Below are 22,855 nucleotides of genomic sequence, written 5' to 3'. Positions count from 1 at the left end.
TGGTCATGTGGTTACCGTAGCTGAAACGCCCCCAAGGGGGAAAATGTTCATTTTGATTGCATGTAATCTAATGGAGGTGCACCGGCATGAATACAGAAAACACCTTTAAAAAGATAAAATATTTTAGCAAACATCAATAAACGGCACAAACACGCTTGAACCGAGAGTTATCTGTGCGCCAATAAGGTTAAGGGAAACATTAAGTTCCCCCATTTTGCTAATTCCAGGTAAACTGCCAGAATTGTCTGGAGTGTACTTATTGTAGAACTGCTTTCAATGGCCGGACTGTGTAGCTCGGTTTAGCAAGCTAAGCCTATTGTCATAACACCACATACTCATAAGTTGCATCTTAATTTATTCTCACATTAATGTACATTCCCTACAATGTCCGTGGGAATAGTTTTAACAAGTAATGTGCACCAATTGGTTATGTTACACTGACAATATAAAGATAGCTAGTTAGCAACCTAATGACGCTACCAGAGCCCGTCTAGCAGCTACGTGTCTTATAAGACATTCTCTGACGCTACTATCGAATATAGCTTCCAGAGAAATTAGCCGTCAACATTGGGCAATCGAGGATGAATTTGGTTGTTGGCATACACTGGACAGTTAAGTAAACACAATTCCTTCAAATCATGGTGTTCAGAAACAAGCAGAACTCCACCTGAATGTAAAACTAATGTATAAAGTCTAACTGCTAGCGAGTTTGCCCATTGACTTCCATTGTGTTATGTTAGCATGCTTTCCCCCTCATGGGGGCGGTAACCTTTCCGAACGTCTTAACCGACTGTATGGATAGTGGAGAGTGACAGGAGGTGAGTGGGAGGGAGAGATGGGGTGGGATCGGAAAAATGACCGCAGGTCGAATTCGAACCTGGGTCCCCGTGGCCAATCGGACCCGTACATGGTATGGGTGCTGTAGCCTGCTGCGCCACAGCGTGCACCTAAATCCATTTTTGAAAACATTAATAGGTCATGTTATTTAATTGTGTATTTCAGGTAATATGACTAAAAGTGCAGTTGTGTTGTTTTGATTGAGTAAAAATAAATCAAATATCAATAACCCAGTTACAGTTCCTCTGGAATTATTTGGAAAACAACATTTATGAAAATGCATTAAAATGGAGGATATAGCGTTTTTGGAAAAGAGCTCTTCAAATATTCCAGCACCAAAACACATGGAATGTATAGTCTCACGGAACAAGGCACATATCAAAATACCTCAAAGTGAGAAGGTGCAGATTTTTTTTTTGTGTGTATGAAACTCACGAACAATGAACTATGTATGGTCGATATGGTCCAATGAGACTAACATATTTGACCCTCATAATAATAGCACATAAATTAGCATAGCAACAATGGGCAGTGCCTTCTGACTAACCTGGAACAGCAGTGAATAATGTCTGCTGCTTTGTAGTTTCACTTCACTGAGTGAGATTGTGTCTGTGTGTGTGTGTGTGTGTGTGTGTGTGAGACCGAGATGTAGACAAACTTAGAAAACAAAGGCGGCTGCTGATACCTTGGTGGAGTATCTATGAGTGCTTATGGTGGAGTGGGTGTCTCCGGGTGTCATCGGAATTGACAACAAAGTGCGACTCTTTGCCTCTGACTGAGACTAGAGATGGAGAGAGTGAGATTGGTTACTCATCTGCAGAGCCAAACAACGGAGATAAACAAGCCAAAAAAGGCGACGCTGAGGGGGCAGTACCTGCTCCTCGATCTTGTCTTGTTTGTCCAGGGCAGCTTCTACAGCATCGAAGAACTCCTCTTCGTTTATTAGACTGTTTGGTCCTTCCTGTGTGAAGACAAAAATCATTCATTTGAGTTGGCGAAAAAACACATGAAATATTGCACCACAGCATGCAACACTATAAACTGTCACTAACACTATGGTAACTCTGGTAAACATCTTTGTTAACATCTTTGTGATGGGCAACACACACACCTCGTAGTCTGGTCCACCATAGTGTGGCTTCTTCTTGAGCTCGGACACGGCCGCCTTGTAGGCATCCTCCGTTCGTCTCCTCCTCTCCATCTCCTTAAAGACAAGATGAGAAAATGACCGGTCACCTGGACGAATCTTGCCAGCTGGGTCAATACCATTGACAGAAAACAACAACAACAAAAAAAACAAAAAACAGAAGCATTTGAGAGCATTTAAAGAAGCACCAAGATGGAGAAGGAGGAGGAGGAGGAGGATTTGTTCCACATCCATTTCAGCACAATTTAAGCTCTGTGCAAACAGGACACCTTACATATAGCAGGTACATGCAACAGACCCAGCTGGCATGCAGGTTAACTTCTAGGTGTTGCTCAGCAAAGAATGTGGACAGAGAGGAGCACGTGGTTTCTCTCTTTTCTCTCAGAGGATGGCCTCGTCAGCCATGTGTGTGGAGAGAACACCCTCCACCCAGAGACAGGGACGCCTCTCGAGACACCCACCTTCTGCAGTCCAGGTGAGCTGTGTGGGCTGACCGGACAGAAACAGAAGACCACCATTTCTACACTCACCAATTGCAGCTCAAATATACACAATAGCCGGCTAGTCATGCTGTCTGTCAATCAATCAAATCAGAAAGACCCATGGGAAGCAAAGAGGAGGAAGCAAACAGGAGAGAGGCTTCAGAAGTTCCCACGGTCCCCCAGCAGTGAGCAGGTATGACTCAGGGCCACGCAGAGAGGCAGAGAGAGAGAGAGAGAGAGAGAGAGAGAGAGAGAGAGAGAGAGAGAGAGAGAGAGAGAGAGAGACTTTGGCCAGCGGATCACCTACAGCGTAGAAGAGACTTTGAGTGCACAAAGGAATCCATTTCTGTTCGGCGTGGCGGATCTCCTCGGCCGCCCTGAAGTGGCGTTTCAGGCTTCGAACGCGGCGGTGCACAGACGCCGCCGGCATGTCCTTACCCATACGAACGCGCGCGTGCATGACTTGACTGACTGACTGACTGACACACAGTCACACTAGCACAAACCCACACACACTCGCCCACTCACAAACCGGTTGTTGAAGATTTCAACGGACGAGTCACTTTACTTCCAAAAACCCCTGGTGGTCGCAGGGTCCACTATAGTCGTCCGATTCCGGCACACTTCGCCACCCACTGCCGTCGAGCCTCACCCGACAAAAGCTTCTGTGTGACTGCTGGATGGGGGAGCCGACGCTGTGACTTCCTGCACAGAGCTCTTTTCAGGACTGACTGGCGAAAAACTGGTTCAGCGACAAGTCACACAGAGGCAGGCTTGACAAAAGGGCCACTCATGACGTGTAGCAAACGGCTGTGAGCTGGTGGCATACCAGAGCGGTGTTTCAACCGGAATTAAAACACGTCTTCTTCCCTACACATTCTTCGCAGGGTTGTCTCATTGCAGAAACGCAAAGCGATCAAAATTTTGCCTGAGGCTCATTTGCGCAAGTGAGGTGGCATTTTACCTAGCTCTAAATAAGGTCATTGGAGGGTGAACTCTCCCAATACAGAAACAAACGGCACAGGAGTGTTAAAACAACCCAAGAGTCAAATACTCTCGAAATAAGACAACTATAGCACTGCACAACACTATTATTAATTATTAAACAAATAATACCAGACAGGCCATCACCTTAACAGCTAGGGACCTCCGATAAGGTCTTGAATAGTCAGCAGCACCAAAGAAAAGCCTGAATGAACTCTGCTCAGTGTTCAGCATGGAGAGGGTGAGTAACAGAAGCGGAGCTGGTGTGTGTGTGTGTGTGTGTGTGTGTAGGGGTGTTCCCTCACTCTGCTGGGGAAAGTGACGTTGAGGTGAAGGTGACCTCACACCCACAGAATCTCCCAGGGACCCTCGACGTCTGCAAAGGCCACTCGGAGTGCACTTCTACGAGTGGCAGCAATGCTCCCTGAAAAAGGGGCGCGGCTCTGTACACCACAGAGTAGGAGATCGATGCTGAAGTTCCACCACATCCCTGTTTCACCTCGGGGCCCCAAGGAGCGGCTGCCTCGAGGGGCAGGTGGTCAGAGGGGGGGAAAGAATGTGGAACTGGAGCGTGTTCGTGTCAGTCAAGTGGAAATGGGTCAAAACCCTCCAGAAACAACCCTCTACATACAAGTACAAGTCATACAAGTCTCCCAAAGCCCTTTCTATCCGTGTTATATTCGGTTTGTTTCGACTGTTTATAGTCTTAAAAGGCAGAGATGCCTATAATCAAGATACATATAATTCACAGGGATAATGAGGACGATTTTCTCCTCTGCTATCTCAAAGTAACAGCCATGTCTCAGGGTCCGGCACATCGGCGGCAAAGTAACAGCCATGTCTCGGGGTCCGGCACATCGGCGATCGGCGGCAAAGTAACAGCCATGTCTCAGGGTCGGGCACATCGGCGGCAACCTGGTGTGGCACACTCCACTTTCCATGTTTATTTACTTGGATTCCATTGTGTTCAATACAACCTCGCCCACTACCACCTAACCCTTTCACCGTTGCCATGCGATTCGAATACTTGTCAGTTGAAAATGTCGTCGCTGGCGTGCTTGGGAAAAGGTGACAGAAAGTATCGGCGCATACATGTGGCGCACTTCAGTTAGCACTCAGTAGAGAACAGATTATATAGCGTGGGCACTGTTGTGTCATAAGGGAACAGAAAGTTCAGAGGGGGACATCTGGTTTGACACCCATCAACACATTCACTGGCCGTAGCAAATACATTCATTACATTACATTACATTACATTTAGCAGACACTTTTTGACCAAAGTGACTTACATATGTCAGCTATATTACAAGGGATCACATTGTCCCCAGAGCAACTTGGGGTTAAGTGCCTTGCTCAAGGGCACAACGGTGGAAGCCGGGAATTGAACCGACAACTTTCAGGCTACTGCACGCTAGCCCAGCTCCTTAACCACTACACTACCACCGCCCATACCACATTCCACTCAAGCCAGGTGAAATAATCAACTGGAGTAAACACGAGCTAATGTAATGGGTGACTTTTCTGTCAAGCTCCATTCAATTCAGATTTACTGACACTGTTTGCTCATCAGAGGTCTCTGTCAAAAGGCCAAAGCCTCACAGTCCAGTGAGGAAACCAAGTCCGAGGTCCAGTTTGTATTACCTACTGACCCCAACCGGGGGTGCGTTTCCCAAAACCATAGTTGCTGACCTGTTAGCAACTCAGTTGGTTGGCAATGGGAAATTGCATTGCAACCAACAAAGTTGCTAACTTCGTTAGTTAGCGACTATGGTTTTGGGAAACGCACCCTAGTGTGACATGACGTGACCCCGTCTGCCTTACCTTGTCCAGTCTCCTCTGCCAGCTCTCCTCACGCTTGACCATCAGCTCGATGCAGTGGGACAGGGTGGAGAGGATCCCCGCCGTGGTGGCTTTGAAAGTGATGGCCTCGCCCTTGAAATCGATCCCGTTCGCCTCCTTAACTAGGGTCCCCTGTGAACATACTGATGGAGAAGAACCCAAAACTTTGAACTTTCTGACACTAAATAAGATTCATGTATTATCATACTGGATATGTAACCATCCCACCTCTTTGTAACATACACCGATATCGGCCCATATACAGGTGGCTTTAAACACCATGTTCTTTTCTCTACACCCAACTAACTTATTCATTCATCATGTAAACAGACGCTAGTTAGCCGATGCTACCAACAGCTTTTTCAATGGTGGTGCAATGCAAATAAATCACTGTTTTACACCATTTACGAGGCTCAATGTATCTCCACACTTCATTGGTAGACTTCCGAGGGCCCTGACATTTAAAACGAGACATTGAGAACTTTGAAAAAGCACTGGTAGTTTACTTACAAGACCATTTATACAGACAGTATCTTCACAAAGTTTAGCGTTTGCAGCCATCTTGAATTTAGTCACGATAAGTCGAGCGACAAGTACAAATGAACAGGTATGATAAGGGATCAGATTCCAAAAATAATTCAGTGGAAATGCATGGATTCGATTTTCTTCCAGTAGCAGCAACTGGAATCCATGTATTTCCACAGAATTATTTTTGAGACATGTGCAATGTTTTGGCGCTCTAGAAGTGAAATTAAATTGATATTGAAAACGGAGATCAGTATCAGATCGGATCGGATCATTTGTAAATGTAGCTAGAGTTTAACCACATACAGACGAAGGGAGATTAAGGGGGCATGATAGCAAGCTGAAGATTATCCCCAGATTGATGGAATGACTTATTGACTTGAAGGGTCGCCACAGTTATCAAATTACTTGAGAACAGTGTTGAAACTGACCCAGAATCTTCACATTGATTCTGCGCACTTAGCGTGCCGAGAAACTACACTGCAGGGTACACTTGACCAAACCTAAGTGAGTGTGTATGTGTGCATGCAAGTGAACGTGCACGTGCATGTGTGTGTGTGACTGCTGTGATAAGAAAAAACCCCATGTCCTTACATTTCTCCTTGCTGCTGTTGTTGAGCAGGTAGTCTCCATCTGGTTTGGTGCTGGGGAAGTCATCCTCATCGTCCTCAACCACTGAGGCAGAGAGACAAACAATAACAACAAACAAACAAAAGCATTAATTGCTTTTTGCTAAACAAGATATCAATATCAATTAAGTTAAAGCTACATTGTGTAATCTCATGGGTTAATTCTTGGGGGGAAATTCTTCCATCTAGCGGTGACTCAAGATCGCACCACCACTACGGCAAGCTCGATTTACTAGCTACGGAAGCCGCAACATAAATGTCCTAGCTGACGTTACAAGAGGTCATACACTACTTTATCAAGTAGTCCTTCTCGTAATAAGGTTATTTTAGAGAAATATTTCTAAATTGCATTTAGTAATTTAGTCCATGAAACTATAGCTCATATAGCCCAACTCTGTCGGTCAGTTACCGAACGACAAACGCGAAAGGCAGAGCTAGAATTTCAGGTGGCTAATGTATTCTAACCCTTGGCTAATGTATTCTAAAGATGGAGGCCGAAACATGGCTGCCGCCATACAGGCAACTCGCTCGTATGTATTCTGAATGGCAGATTCTACACTTACGAGAATACTTTGATTTGTTGGTGGAAGTAATTACACATGAATGAGCACATATTTTTGAAAGAAAAAATGGGTTTTTGCTAAGAATCGACCCAAAATATTACACAATGTAGCTTTAAGTTATTCTGTATTTGTCCTGTAGGGAAATTTGTTCTCTCCATTTTACCTATCCGGGGGTAGTACGTGTACACACACACACACACACACACACACACGGCAGAACAAACTATAGTGAAAAAAACTAATATAAGTACATGCTGTTTATCCAAAGAGTTTCAAATGGTAGTTTGTAATATAATACCACACACTGCTGAAAGACCCCTTTTGTGTTGAGTTTTTGTCTGGAGCAGGGAGTGTTCCTACCTTTGTCTCTCTGGAACACATCTTTGGACACCTCATCGGCACAATTGTCAAAATATCTCTGCAGCGTGTCCACCTGCCTGCACAGGATGTCTCGGAAGGTTTCCATCTCCGCCAGCTTCTCCCGCAGACTGTGGCCCTTCTGTTCACACATCGGGAGTGAAAGAGGAGATCAGAATAACTTTTACACCTCCTTTGGGTTCACAACAACCAACTCAAAGGCAGCATGACGTCATGGTTGCATGACCCAAGTATCATCAAATCCTCAGACATTTCTTTTTATTGTTTTTAAAAGAGGGTTTTAGAAAACCACTTAAAAAGCTCTAGAATAGAAATAATGCAGTGTTAGAAAGGTGCGTTCGATGCCGACGGGACTCAAGTGCACTCCAAACTGAATCTGAACTAACACAGGTGTGACAGTTGATTCATTTACAGGCTTGTGACAGAAACCTGTGCCAAACATTATTGAGCTCCAGTATTGATGAAAATGAATGTGTTGAACATGGCCTGCAGTTTACAAATACAACAGGAAAAAAATACAATGAGGAGGTGGTGTGCGTGTATGTGTGGTGTGTGTGTGTGTGTGTGTGTGTGTGTGTGTGTGTGTGTGTGTGTGTGAGTGAGGGGTGAGTGGGCCCAGTACACAACACAAATCCAATTGAAATGCAAATTGGACAGGTGTCTTATGTACACATTACTGAAGCAACAGATGCACGCTGGAAGACGAACAGACCAACGGATAAAGGACAGACACCAGTCTTTCTTCTCACCCTGAAAGAGGAGGTGGAGGTGGCGGAGAAGCCGCTGGCCGCTGAGGTGAGGGACAGCGTGGAGCCATGTCGCCTCAGACTGGACTCCGACCCGTAGCCGGACTCGGCCTGCTCAGACAAGCAAACACACAAAAAAGACAGACAGACAAACAAACATCAACCACACAGCAGAAAATTACACACACAGACTTCCAGTTCAAACATACTTTTGAACAAAATTTAAAAACTAAATTTGAATATATTTATAATTCATTATTGACCAACCAAAGGTCTATTTGAAAACATGGCACACCAAATAGGCTATGCATTGAACATCTCAAACATTTCCATGACCATCAAGAAAACAAAACGGTAAATGGTCACTGGGTAAATGTTTTGAATACCTCAACCATCCTTACCTGCTTGGCACACACTTTGTTGTATATATACAGAAACCACTAAAAAAACAAAAAAACATGCCACATGGTCTACTATATTCTGAAGAAGTTTGCAGCCCTTCGTCTAAGGCCTTCCTGGAACAGGCAGGTCTTTTTTGCTGTTGTAACCAGACACCTGTCCTAGGAGCTTACTACAGCACTCCTGACGGGTGGCCTTATGTAACCTAAGAAGCAGGGGGGTCTTTTAACTTCAGGTGTCCAGTTCCATGGAGTGGCCACAGGAAGTGTTCAATTACCCACCTCGCTCCCACAGAGCGCTTTCCAAGTGCCAGGTTTAAAACGCTCAGCAACAAACAAAAAAAAACAATCCCAGGAAAAAGCACTGGACCAAAAAAGAAAAACGGCCCGCCTCTCCTGTTTCTGAAAGTGCTACTTCAAAACGAGAGACAAACACCACGACGCTGATGTTTACAATAACAGGTCACGAGCACATGCAGCCATGCATGGTCCTGACAGGCGACAGCTCGGCCACGGCATCCAGTGATTTATGGAGCGAGCAAGACAGAAGTGGTGAGAAGTGAAAACAGCAAGAGAGAAAAAAAGTGAAAGAAAGAAAGACACAGACAGACAGACAGACAGACAGACAGGAGAGAGAGAGAGAGAGAGAGAGAGACCAGAGCCCACGCAGCCATCTGCCACAGCACAACACGCCTGCCGTGTCCAGGGGCAGATGTGCGTGGTGGTCGGTGCAAGTGAGCCACCGAGCGAAGGAGCGAGCGAGAGTACGAGTGGCCAGGTGCACATGCGAGCACCGGCCCTGCGCTTTCCGTGCATGCTAAGGCGCTAACGTGCTAGCGTGCCAATAGCCCCACCATTCGACCATTCCAGCAGCCAAAGCAGAAAAAGGTGCTGCCGCAGTCGCGCCCCGCCGGCTGGAACATGGTTTGACCCTCCCCCCTTGGCCTGGCTGGACGCTGCTGCTGCTCCCTCTCCCAGCTCTCGGACCGCAACTCCCAGAATGCACTGCGGACCCCGCCCCAGATCAGCAGTGTAGCGCTTCGGGATCAACAACTCAAACCTGTGGGAAAAGCACCACTCTCCCCCCTTAAGGACAGAAGAAAGAGAAAGAAAGAGAGAGAGAGAGAGAGAGAGAGAGAGAGAGAGAGAGAGAGAGAGAGAGAGAGAGAGAGAGAGAGAGAGAGAGAGAGAGAGAGAGAGAGAGAGAGAGAGAGAGAGAGAGACTAAAGAAGAGGTAGAAAGAGGGAGAGTAAAAGAAAAGCAAAAGAGGAAGACGAAAGGGAAGAGAGAGTGAGAGTGGGGGTGAGTTTAGCCGCGGGTGAATCCAGCGAGCGGTAAGACTGGAGCGCTTCTCTGGTGGATCAGCATGGCATGAGGGGTGAAAGAAAACAGAGACAGAGAGAGGGGGAGAGAGAGATGGAGAGAGAGAAGGAGGGAAAGAAGGAGAGGGGGAGAGAGAGAGAGGAGAAGGCAGGAGCTGCAGATAAAGAGAGAGAGGAGAGAAGTAAAGCATGAGGTTGACAGACGATGCAGTGAGAGCCGAAGCAGAGCGATGCAAGCAGGCTCTGAATGCTTCCACCCCCTCCATGTCTCCACGCTGCCAAACACACACACGCACACACATGTGCGCACACACACACACACACACACCACCACTGACATTATTACAGCTCTGAGAAGCCTCCCGCTGGTGTTGCAGACGCCAAACCGTATCCATCTCTGCAGTGGTCTGGTGTGTGTGTGTGAGAGAGAGAGAGAGGAGGGAGAGATGGAGAAAGAGAAAGAGAGCGCATGTGTGGGTGTGTCATTGATGGAGATGGAAAGAGAGAGAGGAAGAGAAGTACGAGTGGGTGAGATGGTATGTCTGAGACTACTATCTGACACTAGCAGACCACCGCAACAGAGTGTATCCGCATGCGTGTGTGTGTGTGTGTGTGTGTGTGTGTGTGTGTGTGTGTGTGTGTGTGTGTGTTTGCTTGCATGTGTCCATGCAGCATCATTCAGTCCAACCTCAGACGAAAATGGGCTGAGAAGCGAGCATCTGTCTGTGTCCTCCTCCTGCTCCCCCCGTTCCCCTCTTGAGGAAGCCCTTCCTTAAGTGGGTTAGTGGGTACAACGAGCGGGATGTACCACAGTCGTGCGGGGCGAGGGGGGAATTTTCTCCTGCTGAGGACACCCCCCTCCTCCTCCCTTTGTGTGGTCATCCGAAGAACCCTGTCGGCGAAGGCAGTGCTTTTAAGAGGAGCTGCAGTGCAGTGGGCATGATATGTGGGTGTGCGTATGCGAGAAGTGTGCGTGTGTTTGTGTGCCGTGGATGACAACAGGAGACAACAAATGCATTATTCATCAGCTTCTGCACTGTGAGAAAATGAGGGGGGAAAAAAATAGTCCTGACGCTCCTCAATGCCAACGCCTACACGCAGGCCGGTCTCCATTATCCCGCTGAGAGTGCCTGACCACATGGTACAGCGCTGACCTGCGCGCTAAACACTAGCCAACTAATCCACTCTGGCCTTTAGTTTATTTGATGGAGGGTAACTGAAGCATCACACTTCATTTCTATCAAAACACTTGTTCTTAGATGTAAGAGGTCAGATTGAAGTCAGTCACGTAGGGACATCATCAGTATGTGCCTGTAAACACGTCAACATTGGACAAGAACAGTCTTGGGTCAGATTTTGTTTTCCAAAAATAAAAACAGCAGTATTGTACCAAATTCAGAGAGTTAAAGGGAGGGAGAGGGAGAGAGAGAGAAAGAAAATTGGGGAGCTGTAGAGCATCCCCCACTTGCCAAATGAGAGAAAATCTGCGTTGGTGAGTGAAAAAAAAAAAAGGTTATTCACCTCTGGCAGGTGGCTGACATAAGATTGCTGAAAGTTTACAGTGAAGCACGGGATCACATAGCCTAAGTTGGTGGACTAAGTTTTGTATTTATATGAGTGACCCTCACTGTCTACCATCGCTGTAGCTTCACCTGATGCACACTTTTTTTTTTTTGTGAACAACAGCCACCAAAGTAATTAGGGCAATTCCGTGCAAAACTGTCACATCCATAACGCCAACAACACAATTCCATGGTATTTAGTTGCCGTTATGGACGTGACAGTTCTGCGTGGAATTGCCCATAAATAACATGTTTTATAGGGGAATAGTTACCGTGTCGTTTAACAAGTTAGACTACATGTTTTGACATGTTCTGACTAGCAGGTGTTTTACAGGAGGAAGAGGTAGAATTGGAGAAACGAGGGTCTAAACTAATCGATTTAAAGTGTAAAGCAATTACGTCTGATATTTTGGGGGATTCTTCACGTTTATCCTGTTAGTTACACATGCTTCGGACATTATGATCTGTTTGCTGACCATGTTCCTTTGATTCAAAAAGTCCTTCAGACAGCTACCTATTTAACCTCACATTGCCAATACAATGTATGACTTAAATTACATAAAGTTAAACGTTTTTTAGCGAATTAATCTTCTATTAATAATTAATTAAACATATTCATTAATTAGATATTAGATATATTAGAAACCAGATATATTGAGCCTACATCTGACAGTCAGTAGGCATGTCACAGCGTGTGGAGCAAGTAGAGATGCCATAGAAATAAAGAATACTGCAGGACTGGTCAGTATGAGAAAGAGCAGCTGGAGTGTGTTGTGATGGCGACCGCCCTCTCCCTCTCCTCTCCTCTCCTTTCCTGTTGAGCAGGAGCAGAGGCCGGAGCGCAAACATCCAAACATGATTCATCACTCCCGCCAGACCACGCCACGCCACAGCTCGGCCATTCCGTGCCATTCCACCTGCTCAGCAGGGAGCTGGATCAATAACCCCAGTGCTGAGTCGTCAGAACAGACGCGGAGGGACACAAATAGCACTGCTGGGAAAACCTCTCTCCATGCCAACGGCACAGGCTCCACCAAAACACAACACGACGTGACACGACACGCCACGCCACTCCACAACACAGCACAAACACACGGCTATGAATAATTCGTCATGCACCGTGAAACAGTAGCAATGCTTTCTTAGAGGGGGTTTTAGGAGTGAACTTTGGTCGAGGAAACCGCAGGGTTCTAGGACCCTGTGAGGAGTCTGGCTTCGCTGAACACAGCTACAGGAGAGGACAGGAGTGTTACCTTGACTGAGGAAGCAGCCTGAGCACCTGCGTATTACATAATAGTCAAGACACACTACCCACGCGACGCTAATTTTCCACGAACAACTGTGCAAGGGGTAAAGGGCGTTTGATTACCAGATTTACTTTAATAACTTCTTTCCTAAAAACACTTGACAATTACCATGTAGCCTTCAAGCTGTTTCAAGAGGCTATTACAAAACATTGTAGTGACTCATGACTCATTAGGGGTGTCTCCGTGGATACACAAATGTATTTCCAGTAACTATATGGTCAGCAACAGAAAGCTTAGTGACTAAGGCGAACCACATAATCTCAACGCGAGTACATTGCACAACCACGATGACAGCTTGGGAAAGACGTGTGCAAACGGGCAGTACCGCTGTCAGCCACCAGGGGTCTCCGTTGCTCCCTGGTTGCAGTCCGCGGGGACACTGTTGGTCAAAGACCAGGAGTAACCCCGTCAGGAGCGGAGCCGAGTGAGCAGGGCGAGCGAGCGAGCGAGCCAGCCGAGCCGAGCGTCCCTGAGCTCAGGCTCTTCGCACCACTTCGCCTGCGCGCTAATGAGGAGCGCCAGAGCTCCCCTGGCACCGCTCCCACCTGCCCGCCACCTCCTCGCCACCTCCTCGCCCCGACGCCAGGCCACGCTATGCTGCGCCGCGCCTCCCCATGCCAGGCAGCCAAGGCTTTACTGTAACTCACCCGCACGGCAGCCCTGGCACACTCACAATGCCCTGGTTTTTTTTGGAGGGGGGGGGGGGGGGGGGTAGTGTGTGCGGTGTTGGAACTGAATGCAATGAGAGCAGATTAGAACGCTCGTGTAAATAGAGGATATTCTTTCACAGGGTGGCTTTGTACAGCGCTGTGAAGTACACAGGATTACAAACAGCTTGAACTTGAATTTACAAAAAAAAAAAAAAAACTACAATTTTTTTTTTTACATTTGCCCAGTCAACCAAAAACAAAAACTAAGTCCTAAATCCAAAGTTATCCATGAATATATCTTTAGTGATACAACAGGAATACTCAAAAAGGGCAACACCTTCCCTCCCCCCCCCCCCCAACACACACACACACGGACACACCCCAAGAGGAGCCGACACTGGACAAATAGTCATCAGCAGTGAGTCAATGGTCTTTCCATTCCGGTGATTCCCAACATTCCAGTGACGAGGGGGATCACGACCCCGCCACATTCCGGGGGGACCACGCCCTTTTCTCTGCTTCTCCCAGCAGTGGGAGCGTCAGCTGGAAATGCCACAGGCGGGATGCATCAACGGGAAGCCAGAGTGCACAGCACAGCACTCCCTAAAACCCCCCACCCTGCCTCTCATCCACCAACACATAGGGATCCATTAGCTATCTCTTTCAGAGAGATCATCTCCTTCACATTAGGACAACATACAATGCCAAGGCACAGCCTGATTTTGTGGATCTGTCTGACAACTCACTTGCCATAGCAGCCATCAAGAAACCAGCTATAAACTTAGTTTCAGATGGCCGAGCAACAAGATAGCATCACTGAATGCAATCTTCTGTTTATTTACTGTTTGGACACCGTTGCCAAGACACCGGCAACTGACTTCATAATTAAACTGAATTTTGGGCCTCAAAGTCAACAGGAAGCATGGGTTCATCATCTACACTGCCTTCAAACTCAGTCAAAACGAAAGTATCTTACAAGGCCTTAAAACATCTACCAATAGTTGATTTGGACATGAATCGATGCCTTCCTGCCAATGAACGTTATCTTGGAAGGCAGATTCCGTTTTGGACAGACAAAATTATGTGGATCATAGACCGCCAACAGATATCAATAAGAGAAAAAGCATATTCAAAATGACTGTTCACTTGAAATAAAATCTAAATTAAAATCCCTGGGTGGTCTAAACAAGGGGGGGGGGGGGGGGTTCTGCTGCAGACCACACCAACCACATTTACACAGCACTAAACTGACTGACCACTAACATCTGATGCAGCCTACTACCAAACAACTGCCTTAATCCAGCTGAAATGGTGCAAGGTTTTTTGTTTGGGCCTGTTCAAGAGGTTTGAGACAGTTACGATGAGAGGTCTCGTTGCTTAAACCCTGTTCTCTTTTCTTTTGCACAACAAACCCACAAGGAGGAGAGCAAAAGCCAGGAGGAGTAGAGCGACGCAACCACTTGATTCACTTGGCAGAGAGCTTCTCCGTGGTGCTCGAGGACAAGGGAGAAGAATGAGGCCTCTTCATGCAAGTCACAAGACATCAGGTCAGAAATTGGGCTCGTCAATTCTCAAGCTGTATGGCACCATTAGCCAATTACACCAACGTGAACATGAGCTGCATGCACATGACCCAGCTGCGATGACGGTTGAGCAATATTTGACCACCCATTCTACAGCCCAAGTGACATGCACTGAGGCAAGACGCAGTGTCACAATCTCACATGATCAGAGAACTGTGGTTACAACAGACCTGTAGTATGTCATCCCACATCATGACTAAGCTTAATCTTGAGGCTCTGGCCTGGGATAGGGGAGGGGGTGGTTTGTCGCCTGGGTTACCTTGTGCAGTTCGATGCTCTCGATCCACTGCTGCCGATGCTCGGGGTCTTCCGCCCGCAGGTACCACACGCTGTCGTTCACGCTGATGTCAAAGCGGCACTCGTCAAACTCGTGAGGCTGAAAGAAGAGGAAAGGCAGAAGAAAAACACACAAACTGAGTTTGGCAGCTCCACTTGGGACCCGAATGGGGGATTGGGTGGGGTGGGGTGGGGTGGTGGGGTGGTGTGGTGTGCCGTTGATGGCAAGTCAGGTCACACGAACACAATCGTGAGTTTCCCTGCAAACCAAACAGACAAGGTCGCGGTGTCCAAGGAAGCTTACGGACTGTGACAAATTACTGCCAGAGTCCGGCCCCCCCCCCCCCCCCCCCCCCCCCCCCCCCCCCCCCCACACACACACACACACACACACACACACACACTGATCAAATACAAACTGCCTTGGCACCTGCCAGGTTCACCTCAGGTGTTTGAGAGCTTTGCTTCGTATTCTTGGATTCCTCGTTGCAATCACAGACAAATTAGTGTGCTCCTGGTACAGTGTGACATTTTTACAGGGGGAGAACACCAGACTTGTCATCGCATACCCAAGGCTCTTTGCTTATTTTGCAGACGCTGATGAAAACTATTGGAATGGCATGTCCGTGCTAAAAGCACCAGGGAGATTTCTGTTGCTGAAAGAAAATCTCATTTCCTGCTCAAAAATGCACAGGATTCTTGTGAGAATTGACAGCCTTGGGCTTATTTGTGATGTTTATTTCTTTACATTCACGCAAAGTTATCACCTACTTTAAGGCATTTCTTAGGGATTGAAAGGAATTGTATTATTATGTGATCCTTTAGCACACTACCACAAAACCTTTGTTCTCCTTTTCAAACCGAGCATAACGGGTTTCACAAAACTCAGATCCAGGCCATGATGTACATTTAGTTAGCATTTTTCTTTCTTCTTTTCTTTTCTCAAACTAAAACAAATACCTTTAGCACTGTGTCTGCAGGTTACTGAAAGATCAAGCTGAATTCCAGGCTGCAACAAATCATTCACACATCTCACTAATCACCACTGTCAAAGAAAGCCTTCTTTGTACTCCCCCCCCCCCCCCCCCCTCCTTTATTTCAGCCAGGTTAGACCCTTGTGATTCAAAATCTCATTTCTGTAGAGAACAGTCTTGTTAAGCAGCAGTGACAAACATTAACTCTGTCCAAGGAGCATGGTCTGAATGTCTTGACCTTTCGCTGTTTCTTTCCCTCCTGGCGCGCTGAATAACTAAGCGGTCATACTGAGACAAATTAACGGGCAAATTAAAGGAATAAGGGAACTGAGAGGAGTGTTAGAACTAAAATATAGCATGAACCGCATGTCTCTGGTCAGGCACAATCCAAGATCTCTGATCATGGACCCTTTAGACAGACTGCACTGAGCATCTGGCTATAGCATATAAACACAAAATATTGAAGACAAAGGCCAGTGATTTGGGGTGAAAGCTGAAGTGGAGGGCTAGGAGCCCACCTCTGGAGTGCCCGGACCTACACACAAACCTGGCTTGTATTTCAACTGTGTGGCATACATCAGAGGGGCCTTACGTGACATCTTCAAAGGAAACACAGGAGCTTGTTTAAGATACTTTCTGAGTTCCTGGTGCTCCTCAAGCCCATGTAAGTGCATGTGCTGCAGGTCCTGTCGGAGGTTCTCCAGACTCCAAAAACATATAGCTATTTATAGTCGATAGCTATTTTTTCCACAAATTTCCATTGGATTCCCGTTGCCCTTGCTATTGCACTGGAGCGGCACAGATATGTGTTAACAAACAACCTAGAGAATAACGTAAAAACAACCTAGGGACTAATGTTAGATACATACCATGGAATGACTATTTGTTTTTAACCATCAAGGGTTTACTCTTCATTTTCATATCTGTCTAGATGCAAATGTAAAGCAATGGCAGACAGCTCTTGCTAATTATTCAGTAATCTAATCTAATTTAAAATTGTGCAAGAACTGGAGACTACTAGAATTGGATTGAAGGGCATAATGTGTGTGTGATGATGCACCTCTGGTCCTGACAAATGAGCCTCATTAGAAACATGCTGTGGGTCACATGGTCTTCGGGCCTAGACTACTTCCACAAGGAGTCATCGTGCATTCCTCTTGCGGGCCCTAGGCCACTCGAAGCAGGCCCCTCCGACCCCTTCTCTAGTGCTCGGGATTTGGCACATGGTAGGAGTGACTCCCTTTGCCTGACTCAACATCCTGTAACTCAGGTGATTTGCGAGCTTCACATGACTGACTTGGCCCCAGACAGAAAAGACGCAGGGGGGGATTAGGAGGATGAGAAAATGGGAGAACACAGTGGCCCTTTCAAAACCTTCTGAGCCAGCGAGGGAGCGAGCAAGCGAACCAACCAAGGAGGCCTCCTGTAAATGTCACCGTGCCAGCGTCACAACTAGTAAGCCTCGAATCTGATGGACATCCTGAGTGAACGCGTAACTAAACTAGGGTGAACCTTGTTTAGACCACCAAGGGATCATCATTCACTATTTCTTCAAAACGTTACTCAATACACTAAATATTGTTTAATGCATGTACCACAACCAGAGGTAACAATAACATACGTGTAATATCCAAAGTTGAAAAAAGCAATGTTAAATAAGTAATGATTACCATCAAATATCAAAACAGATTTAGCTTATCGTGCTTTTCTTGGTGTTTACTTGGACCATTAGATCTCCTCCCCTAAGGCCTGTGAGCATTTGATAGCTCAAAATGGCTATTTGGCATGTGTTAATTCGATGTTTATTGATCTGAGCCAAGAGTCTTCTTGGCAGTCCAGCCCACAAAGACACAAAAGCTTTATTTTGGAATCATGGGTTACAACAATGTGTAGGACCTGGAGGGAGCCGCTATCCTTTTGGGTTCAACACTAAGATAAGCAGAGAGGGATCCAAGCTTGGACACAACAACGCCCTTCCCTCCTCGCAGAGCAAAGGCGGAATGGGCTGCGCCCCTTCGAGCACCAAGGACATGATGATCTGCAGTCTCCCATTAGTGTCTGCCGCTGGAGTCTGGTGCAGCACTGCCACACAATTTGACTTGGACACGCTCGATAAAGCCTCCAGTTTTACTGCTGCTCCCCTCCTCTCTGTTCATGTTGTGCTGACCACTGTACTGTGAATGCTGCCTTGCCTTCCCGAGTAAAGGAGCTCTGCATAGCAGCAGAGTTGGTTAAGGAATCCCTGGAACTAATCTGAGCTAACAATTAACATTATGCAGCCAGAGGTCCCAAAAGTATACTTGCTTCTGGTCACATGTAATCCTTTATATTTTATTGGAAACATCTCAGATAAGAGTTAAGATATACATTTAGCACAGCTCGCAAGTCCCTTTGGACTTGGGTGTCTTGTCAACCTGCTTGCTTTATCTCGCGAGATAAAGAACCCCTAAAACCAATAATCTGCATGCGTGGAGGGTAAACAGTAATAGCTGAAGGTTACTCGCGGCTAATCAGTGAGCCGCTACAAGGAAAAAAAGAAAACACTGGTGACCGTATACTTTGTTTGGGTTAATCCTTTACTCATTCATTACAACACACATGGCAGGGCCTAAGAGGCTCGAGCAGTGTTGTAAAACTACAGAGAGCACAGGGATGTATAGCACAAACATGTACTTAAATAGACTTTGTGAATGTGAGCCTGTGCCCTGCTCTTGAGTAATAATGACAGGTTTGGACTACGCTGATAGATAGATAGGCAGCTTGGACTTGAACCCCATCGGCTCTGTAGCTTCTAGCAAGGCCTTTAACATAATTACCTTTGACACAATTACAAACAGAGGGAGTCTAAGACTACCACGTTGATAAGCATTAAGGTGTAACTATACAGTCGATGGTTGTGTTCACAAAGCAATTAACGGGGGCGGGGGGTAAGTGGAGTTTTCTGGATAGTCTAGAGGAGCTGTACAATGCTCCATCTCCATATCCTTTCTGACTCAAGGTCACACATTTCCTCAGTACGAATACAATGGTTGAGAGAAACTGGCCAACGACACACAGTGAGTACACACTTCCAGAGGAAGGTTTTGAATGACAGCATACTATCGCTTGTTCAAACTCGACTCAAAAACCTGAAATCCCACCCCCCCCCTTCTCCTCCTCCACGCTGTTCCCCCGCTCAGACAAACACAGGCACATATGAAATGGGCGTGTCTCACAAGTAAACAACAGTCTCTTTATTCCAGAGAGAGTTCAACTGGGAGAAAGAAAAAAAAAAAACTGTATGCCTGAACATTTTTGTCAGAGGTTGACAATAACCCCGTGTCACAACACCTGCTATAATTCTCGCATATAAAAACCGGGAAAATAAAAGGCGTGCCTTCAAAAGCGTCCCCTGGTTCTCATGACTCTGTCCAATACTACTCCATAAAAAGAAAGGCATAAACAAGCTCTGCCACTCGTCAACTGACACAGGACTGTTTATATGGGACTACTAGATTTACAGTACTTATGCAATCAGATGTTTCTGTCTGAAATGTTTACATGAGTTAAGGAGCAACAGACAGGATTTTCCAACAGTGAACCTGCACTATTGAAGCCCCTGACTCCAGGGCAGGAAGTCTTTGTATTCTCCTCAAAGCAAAAAAGTCTACCGTCTATTGTATAGTGAAAATCTTGTGTTCTTGGCTGCTGTATTATTTTGATACTACACTATCGTTAACTATTGTGCACAGATTTTTTTATGAAGTCAACCTTATTTTAACTCAACCACATACTCTGTGTGAATACAGAGCAAGACAGCATAGTGCAATGCTGTGCATTTGTCACTATGAGAATCTTCTCGCTACTAATACATAAACCTTGCAGGTTTTGGCTGTCCTAAATGTTAATCCTAAATTGTAAGCCACTGGAAAAAAGAAGAAAAAGAGAAAAAAAAAATAGAAAGAAAAACAGATGTGGAAGCAAGGGAAACGAGAGTGGGTCAGCAGCCGCTCTAGATCAGTGCCGTGACCCAGACCCAGTCGTGCATTAAGCTGGCAAAACAGGCTGCCAAGCTGTGGACTTACCGTGATGACAGCCTTGCTGAGGCACAGCGAGCCACGGCAGCCAAACTCGCGCTCATGCTCCGACTTATAGTAGCTGAGGGTGTTCTTCCTCAGAACCACCCACCGGTCCTGCCATCCATGAATGTAGTTGGTCCACTGCAGAACAAGAAAATAAGTTATTTTAGCAGAGGGAATGTGAGGGCACATCTGAATGCGAATCTTGGCGCATTTGTGGAGTGATGCTGCAACTGGAACTTAAACAACACAGCATAATTCAATGACTCACTTAAAAATGCATGTCATATCAAAAGCAAAATGAAGAAAAATATATAGTGTGTAAAAAGAGGAAACTCTTCAACTGTAGAATGAGAGCCTCCCGTATTCACAAAGTGCTTTTGAACATCATGATGCCAGAGGAGTGTGTTTTTGGCTTTATGCCAACAGAGCCATACAGCAATCATCTCCTACAAAACATTCTAATAAGATTATCCGCTATAGTTAGATCATGGCCTGATGCAACTGACAACAGCCCCTGTGCAGTTACAGCATTATGCGAAAGAGTAACAGCCTCTATGTAGATCAGTTCAATAACTGGACATCGACGATCGCCACTACGACACTTTCTCCATAACCGAAACGTAGGCTATGTAGGGGAATAGAAACAGAGGCACATTTGTCCAAATGTTGGTATTAGTAACTAAAGGCTGCGCGAGAAAAACGCAGCTCGACCCAGGGGGAAATGGAAAAAACACGTCACCTGACTTGATCATCCTCGAGTTTGTTTACGAAATCCTGACAAAATTTGGCAACGCCTGAATTTCCCATCACATGTAAAACTAATACACATAAATTATTGTTAAGTTGTAAACGAATACACTGTACGATATGTTAAAATGGGTAACGTTGTTGTTTACTTGCCTTGCTGAGGACGCCACCGAATTCAACAGGCTGTCCCAATTCAGGGTCCTGATCCTCGTCGGATCCAGATGAATTCCAGCTATGATCCGACATTTAGGTCTTGGAGTGGTGGGATGTCACACCGAAGGAATACTATTAAAAAGGTCAAAGATTGAAAGAAGGTCTATTGTAAACCACAGCAGAGAGCCCAAACTTGAACAAGTTAGGTTTAAAACATTTCTAGCTTACGCCAGAAAGGCGTTGCCTTGGAGGGGAAGCTCATTACAAAAAACACCTGAGACCTAACCAAAATACATAGCTAGCTCGCTAGCTTGCTACCAAAGGTGGAATAGAGTACTCACTGGTGGAGGAATCTCCTGCCGTCTTCTCGCTGAAAGCCAGGAGCTGTTAATAATTAGCTCGTCGGTATAGGTCAAGAGTTTCGCTTTATCACCGCAACCTGCGATAGAACATTCCCCCAAGTCTGTGAAAACGAGCGCAATCCTGGCCTTAGTCCGCTAACCTTAGCGAGCTAGCTAGCCAGCCCGCTAACTGTTACCTCGGAGATTAGTCGCCAAGTGTTTGCGACAGTAATGAAAATCACTCCTTACGAGGGCATTGCCAAATGTTATGTAAATCTACGCCAGTAAATCGAATAAATGGTCATTCAATTATTTTCAATCTGTGTCCACACAGCGGGAGCACATGATGAGTGCAACGTACGTGACTGCCAAAGTTTTGCATTCAGAGCTTGCGTCTGTCTGAACACATGTCTTCAGACTCCCCTTCCGGTTTTACAGCGTTTCTACATACGCATTTAGCCTACGTTTGTTTATGGAATACAGAATGGCCTAGCGAGCTGTCTTGTCAGATGGTTGAGCACGTGGCTTCCTCAAGGAGGAGGGCCAAGGCGCTATTTTCTAGTGACGTTTACATGAGGCTGCTGTAAAACTGTCACAAACTATTTATCTAAATGTATGTTTTTTTGTGAAGACCAGACAAATACACAACAAAATATGTGAAAATACAGCATACAAAATGGTTTAATGTGCGTGCCTCATAGTTTATTAAATCCATCGTGATTATAGGCCAAGGCTAAAACTCAGAACAGCATGTGAAACAGCAAGGAATGGCAGTGAAACAATGAGCCCTAGGCTTAATAGAGATTATAGCAAATGTTTTCTGACTGACAAGTGGTGGACATTACTATAATGAAAGTGAGGCAGTGAAGACCCTAGTGTTCAAGTAACAGCAAACCAAGAGTAGGCTAGGCTATTGGGGGTTTAGCATCACAAAAAACATTGGCTTTCCTGAGGTCTTATTTATGAAATCCTCCCTGTCGTGTCATTAGGTGAAATATTTCAATTAATCTGATATCAACAGACATCGTTCAATGTGTGGGCCAATTTCTTAGTTATTTGTTCTTAGGCAGAATAATTGTTAATTTGTCTTCAGTCCAGCAGGTCTCGACGTGTGTACGCAGGTTTTCAAAATCGTCAACTAGCCTAAGTTGCATGGTTCGATGGCGCCCCCCTCAGGTTAGATAGAACCATTTCTGAAAGAACCTCAACCCGGACGTCATCTGAGGGTTATTGGACCTTTACCTCCAATTACAGTAGTACATTAAACCCTGCAAGGTTGTGACAGTTAGGCTACGTGTGCGCAGGCATGCTATTCTCCTCTAACACAGGTCCTTGCAGACTAGATCTGTTC

General features: G+C 46.0%; 1 protein-coding gene across 7 annotated transcripts in view; it reads right to left on the bottom strand.

The window, feature by feature from the left end:
- Positions 1 to 21,957, bottom strand: part of cert1a (ceramide transporter 1a) — a 31,922-nt gene extending 9,965 nt beyond the window's left edge. For 2 of the 7 annotated variants that reach the window (XM_042069716.1, XM_042069718.1), the window contains exons 1-11: positions 21,505 to 21,955; positions 21,164 to 21,295; positions 20,267 to 20,401; positions 15,212 to 15,328; positions 8,134 to 8,241; positions 7,367 to 7,505; positions 6,409 to 6,489; positions 5,272 to 5,432; positions 1,949 to 2,041; positions 1,712 to 1,798; positions 1,523 to 1,618 (exon numbers count right to left, since the gene is read on the bottom strand). In XM_042069716.1, the coding sequence (XP_041925650.1) occupies positions 1,523 to 1,618; positions 1,712 to 1,798; positions 1,949 to 2,041; positions 5,272 to 5,432; positions 6,409 to 6,489; positions 7,367 to 7,505; positions 8,134 to 8,241; positions 15,212 to 15,328; positions 20,267 to 20,401; positions 21,164 to 21,256 (1,110 nt within the window). In that variant the 5' untranslated portion in view covers positions 21,257 to 21,295; positions 21,505 to 21,955. Of the gene's footprint in view, positions 1 to 1,522; positions 1,619 to 1,711; positions 1,799 to 1,948; positions 2,042 to 5,271; positions 5,433 to 6,408; positions 6,508 to 7,366; positions 7,506 to 8,133; positions 8,242 to 15,211; positions 15,329 to 20,266; positions 20,402 to 21,163; positions 21,296 to 21,504 lie in introns of all 7 variants that reach the window. The other 5 variants (XM_042069714.1, XM_042069715.1, XM_042069713.1 and 2 more) reach the window with 5 other exon arrangements.
- Positions 21,958 to 22,855: the final 898 nt, after the last annotated feature.

This window comes from Alosa sapidissima, chromosome 18 (genome assembly GCF_018492685.1).
Source record: "Alosa sapidissima isolate fAloSap1 chromosome 18, fAloSap1.pri, whole genome shotgun sequence".
NCBI lineage: Eukaryota > Metazoa > Chordata > Actinopteri > Clupeiformes > Clupeidae > Alosa > Alosa sapidissima.
The sequence above is the reverse complement of the archived record's forward strand: the minus strand, read 5'-3'. Positions and strand labels throughout refer to the sequence as shown.